The sequence below is a fragment of the Acanthisitta chloris genome, unplaced genomic scaffold (assembly GCF_000695815.1).
Source record: "Acanthisitta chloris isolate BGI_N310 unplaced genomic scaffold, ASM69581v1 scaffold12433, whole genome shotgun sequence".
Lineage (NCBI taxonomy): Eukaryota > Metazoa > Chordata > Aves > Passeriformes > Acanthisittidae > Acanthisitta > Acanthisitta chloris.
In genome coordinates this window covers 35,554-40,953 of record NW_008666649.1, presented here as the reverse complement: position 1 = coordinate 40,953, position 5,400 = coordinate 35,554, and the positions used below count along the sequence as shown (strand labels likewise).

At 51.0% G+C, this 5,400-nt stretch overlaps 1 protein-coding gene across 1 annotated transcript in view; it reads right to left on the bottom strand.

Moving 5' to 3' along the window:
* Positions 1 to 5,400, bottom strand: part of MGAT4B (mannosyl (alpha-1,3-)-glycoprotein beta-1,4-N-acetylglucosaminyltransferase, isozyme B) — a gene marked incomplete at its 5' end in the record, with an annotated part of 14,430 nt that overhangs the window by 8,298 nt on the left and 732 nt on the right. Inside the window, 3 exons of the mRNA XM_009072222.1 lie at positions 1,531 to 1,577; positions 4,154 to 4,287; positions 5,127 to 5,267. Coding sequence (XP_009070470.1) covers positions 1,531 to 1,577; positions 4,154 to 4,287; positions 5,127 to 5,267 — 322 coding nt within the window. The remainder of the gene's footprint in view (positions 1 to 1,530; positions 1,578 to 4,153; positions 4,288 to 5,126; positions 5,268 to 5,400) is intronic.

Genomic DNA, 5,400 nt, shown 5'->3' with positions numbered 1-5,400 from the left:
AATGTGGTTAAGAACCCTTTAAAGAGTCAAACTCAAACAGAAAATAATGTCACCCATCTGAAAAGTAGGCACCTACATCAGCCTTGCAAGCATCAGGGACTGCTCTAACTGTGAGAGATAAGCGGGAAAACCAGTTATTTTTATACTGCCTTTTCCAGAACATTTGGTGCAAGGCTGATTTCCTTTGTTTGTGCAGAGCCTGGAGGATGGGAGATGGGGCAGAGAGAGACAAAGCAGTGAGATTGCCAAAAACTTCTCACTTATTTTTCCCTTCATTCCTACTTCCTTGGGACTGGCAGGTTTTTCAGCTAACGTGCTCAAATCTTCCCTTCCTCAGGCAGCAGTGAAACAGCAGCTTCTCACTGAGCTGACAAAACTGAGCTGAAGCAGCAACGGCTTTCTCCCTCCTGCGAGAGAAGCCAACCTGCCCTGGCCCCACACCACCTCAATTCCATTTGGAAGAAAAATGATTTCAGTGAATCAGGGAGGGGCAGGAGGCACTGGAGAGGGGGGAAACGATGAGAAATCAAATCATCGAGTCAATTAAAGTTTCAGATCTTCTACGCAGAGGCACTCTGTGCAGCAGCACCCGGTAATTTCATCAGGATCCACCGGACAATCAGCCCATTATCCCCGATAAGTGTGTCCTCCTGCCAGCAGGCAGAAGGAGGGGAGCCCTGCCAGCTCCTGCACTGCAAGATGGAGGGTTCTGCTTCAGCTCTTCTGCAAGTGCCTGGGAACACAACCCTCCACACACACCCAGCCCCTCTCCCACCATTGGCTCGGGGACTCAGGGCGCTGGAGATGTGCTGCCCTTTCGCTTCTCCTTCGCGCTGCGATCCCTTGGAAACACGCAATGGCAGGAGCTGGACGGGAGTCGCTGCCCCTTCTCTCACCACCTTTTTCCCTTTGCCTCCGAGCTCTGTTAATGCCTGGACTGGCTCACGGTTAATAATCCATCACCAGCTTCTGCTTAAACAGCACAGACGAAGCTGCAAAAGCCACTAAGGCTCCAGGACATAAATAGCATCCAGCGCGAGAGACAAATGTAACTCGCGCCTGGAACAACGGGAAAACAAACAGGCTGGAGTGGGAAGAAAGATGGATCATGATTTTAAAGCAAAATAAGGCAGGAGCATTTGGGTGTGCTCACCACACTGCCCAGCCTGCACAGAGCAAGGCACAGGGCTGTGCTAGGGGCAGGAACAAGTGCCAGGATGGCTGGAAATCTAAATAATCCATCTCCTCACAACGCCCCAGGACAGAAGGAGCAAAACAAAACAGCACGACCACGTGTGTTAAACCCTGTGAGCACAAAGCAGCCTCCTGGAAGCTGCATCTGGGATGCATTTTAGAACAAGCAGAAAGTGGAAGCGGCAATAGCAAAGACAGCCCAGAGTTTAAAAACAGAAAAAAACCACCCCAAAACAACAACAAAATAGAAAAGTGTGCATTTTCTCCTCAACGAAGCTGCTCCCTGGCCTTGCTGCAGGCACAGGCTGTTCACTGAAGCCATTTGGAAGTGCTTACAAGTTTTTGATATTTTCTGCCACTCCGGCCGTGTACTGTGGATCTGTCTGAAAACAAAAGAAAAGCACTGTTAGAGCCTTCAGCCCCAGTCTGTGTCCCCTGTGGCTCAGAAATCATCTTCAACACACCCCGGGGTACTGTCAGCACTTCTGCATCATCTTCATGTCTCCCTTTATCCAGTTTTATGGCTCTCCCATGCTGTTGGACTCCCCCGAACCCTCCTTTGTGGTCAGTGTTAACCAAAATCCATCCCAAAGGACTCATGACCCTGCACATCTTCCCCATACGCTCTTCTGACACTTCTGCTCCTGCCAGAGTCAAGTGTTTGCACAAAGTGGTAACTTCTGGGCTATTTATTTTTTCCCTATACACACTGCCTTGCAACCAAGTGAATACTCTTGGCAGAGAAAGATCTCCATCCTTTTGGTGAAATAGAGGGGTCTATTTATAAGTGTGCATTTTTCATTTCAGGTTCAATTTGGCAGTTTTCTTCCTGAAACCCCAGTTTGTTCCCACAATCAACCTGGCAACCCATAACAGTTGGGACACAAAGGTCACTTTGTTCCCACAATCAACCTGGCAACCCGTAACAGTTGGGACACAAAGGTCAGCAGTGCCACACGCTGCTATCTGCGGGTGAGATAAGTGCAAACACAGGGACAGGCACTGGACAGAAACCATCTGCACAGTGACCAGGGAAATACAACTCCAGAACAAAGGGCAGGAGACCCAGGAGCAAAACTGTTCCTGTTTCCTGGTGGGGTTCCTGTTTTGGGCAGTCATATGGATCACAGGACCGTGTGTCCCGGTGGATCTGCAGACACAGCATCGCAGGAACCGGGAGCAGCTGCTGCTGTGCTTGGCACCAGGCAGAGGTGAGAAGTGAGACACCAAGGATGTGTGTCACAAGCTGAGGACAGCACTTCCACACTGGAACAGTGACAAGGGAGGGTTTTCTCACGAGGAAAAGGTCCCTTTCCCAAACAGGGCTCAGAGTCCCAGTGCTGAACTGATTTCTTACCTCAGCACTGCCAAGAAAACAGCAATAGGAAAAACAAAGGCAGGAAAGATGCTCCTGGCTTTGGGAGGAAACATGCAGCTCCACAGTTGCCACCAAAGGGTGGGATGGTGACAGCTGAGACAGCCACCTCGCCCCAGGGCTCCCCTCTGCCAGCTGAGGAACCCCTGGCTCTCCCAGGCAGCCAGGCCACTGTGGATGACACCTGCAGTGGCACTTGGAAATGAGACGTCCCCACCCCAAAAAGGACGTTCAGTCACTCCACTGGTGCTGAGTCCCCAAATTACCTGGCATGTGCTCCAGGTTCATACCACCCTCTCCACAATTTGCTCTTTATCCCCTGCCCAAGGAGTCCTACAAGTGCAGGTACCTGGAGAAATGCTTTGGCAAGAGGCAGAGCAGGAACAGCAGTGGTAGACACTTGTATGGAAGAAGAATGTTGTGTAGCTCCAAGAGCAAACTTGGGCAGAGAGGACAGTGACAACAGTGGGATCTGCAACAACTGCCATTGCTTTTACTGGGATATGGTGTGTGTGCTCCTGCATCTCACGGTGTCAGAATTAACCTGTTTGTTGTTCACTTCCCTTGCCACAGGTACACATGAAGTCAGGAACTGCCATCACAGTGTGCCTGTTATTTTCAAGTCAACTAAAAATTGTATTGCTGCAGTCCAAAACAGGAGCTGGTTTGGGTCAAGTTGCTTAAAACCTCTCATGTTTAAACTTAGCCAGTGCAGAACCAGCCACCAAACCTGTCCTGGCTCCAAGGAAGCCAAACAATGGCCAGGACCAAACCCTGTCCTGGGCACTTTGGGCTGCACCCATCTGTGCATACCTTCTCCTTGTACAAAACACCAGCCACAGCCCTGAAGGCCAAATGTTACTCAAAATGTCAAATTATGGGTAAACAGGCAGCGAACCCAGACATTGGTCTTTGTTCCACTCCCAGTAACAGGCTACTGAGGTTTATCTTTCTCACTGGATTTCTGGAAATTAAGACAAATGCACTTCAGGCTCAAGAAAATAATCCTGAGGGGAAAGCCATGGAGAAAAATAACCATCTAAACCCACAGATAAAAGCAGCTCTTGCGGATTAATGTATCAAGGCTTTTTAGCCCTTGGATTCAGCAACTGATTCTGGACTCCAGGCACCAGTACAAAGAGGCATATTAGTCTCAGCCCTGAATCATCAGCTCTTGGGTTTTGAGAGGTGCTGCCTCACGGGTACGTGGAGAAACGGAGCTGCTCCAGGAGGAGGTCTGAGAGCTCCCCAGACATGGTCATGAGGCTGCCCCAGCACATCTTGGGAATACCCACTCGAGCACCCTACAAGAGGCATCATGATTTAGATGTGACATGCCACACTGGCAGCTGCTAACTGACACTTCTGCCTGCTTACATCCTAAACCTCTCTGGCTGAACTGGTGTTTCATTTTGGGCAATACACACCTGATGATCCCAGCTGGACAGCAGCCCAAGGCTGGGTTTATCCACCTGGCAAGTGGCAGTGCTGGTGGCCAGGTGAGCACCATCCTGTTTGGCAGAGTCTGGCAGACAGTGGGATGGGGCCAGGGAAACAGGGCAAACTGGCAAAGCTCTGCCTTACCTCGGCAATGAGGACGACGATGACGGAGTCCTCCTTCTCCTGCTGAGTGAGCTCTGAGATGAGGGAGTTGAGGGTGTCGGTGAGGTAGGAATGCACCTCCCGCTTCACGCTGGGGATTCCCATCACGACGGACACTGCCCAGGGCCACGGAGACATTTTAGAGAGGGGCTGTGTTGGGTGAGACACTTTGCTCTGCTGCCATGACCACCTCATGGTTCACCTGCTCAGTGCCAGGCTCCATCATTAAAAACCAGCAGGGAGCAGCAGGTTGGAGGGCTCCTGGGCTGCACAGGGTTCCCAAACTCCTGTCTCCCAGCTCAGCTCCAACCAGCAGCACCCCAGTGTGCCAGGCTGGCAGGGCACCCATGGCAGTTAGACAGACTCTGCCTTTTCTCCCTGAGGGAATGATGTCTAAGGAAATAATCAACCTCCTTCTTCCTCCCAGGGGTCTTTTCAACCTGTGGACAACAACTTCAAGACCACTCTTGTTCTCCAAACCCTCCCACAGCCAGAAGCCCTTCAGTTTAGAAGGGCCAGGTCAGGTCTTTGGCTCTGGGATTTGGGAGCAGGGAGGAATTGTCTAGTAACCAAAGTCCTAGTCCAGTTGGGATTTGCCTCTTTAGACAAGTTAGAGACTTCATGAAGCACCCTGCAAACTATGCTTTCACCTGACCCCCCCTTCCAGGCAAAGTCTAGAGCACTCTGGATACAGAAAGCAGCAAACAACATCTGGCAGAAGCACCAAGAACATTTTAGGGCCAGTCAAGAGCACAGACAGCACTCCCCCGTCGACTCACAGACGTGACATGGCTTACCCACCCCACATGTCACGATCCTAAGGAAGCTTGCATGATGCATGCAGCCGTTCCTCCAGCCCTGCTCACGTCTGTACCACAGCCAGGCCCGGAGGAAAGGGGAGGGACAGGCACCAAGGTGAGGAAGAGCACCAGAAGCAGCACTAATTCCCATTTACCTCCAGTGCGCCCCTGTCCCACATGCACGGCTGGCTGCAGACTGTTCTCCTTTGACAGCAAATGTGGCAAATGATGGAAGATGGTGGGAAGGTGCAGCACATTCTTGTTGGTGATATTCCACAGTTTTAACTTGGTTTCGTCTTAAAAAGGAAAAGGGAATCAATTGCAAGGCACCATAGGTAGGAAGAGACTGCAAGGCAAAAAGCCTTTTTAGAGCAGCCTGGCCACCCGAGACTACTGCTGGGTTGTAAAAAATCAGGCCAACCTTTAACA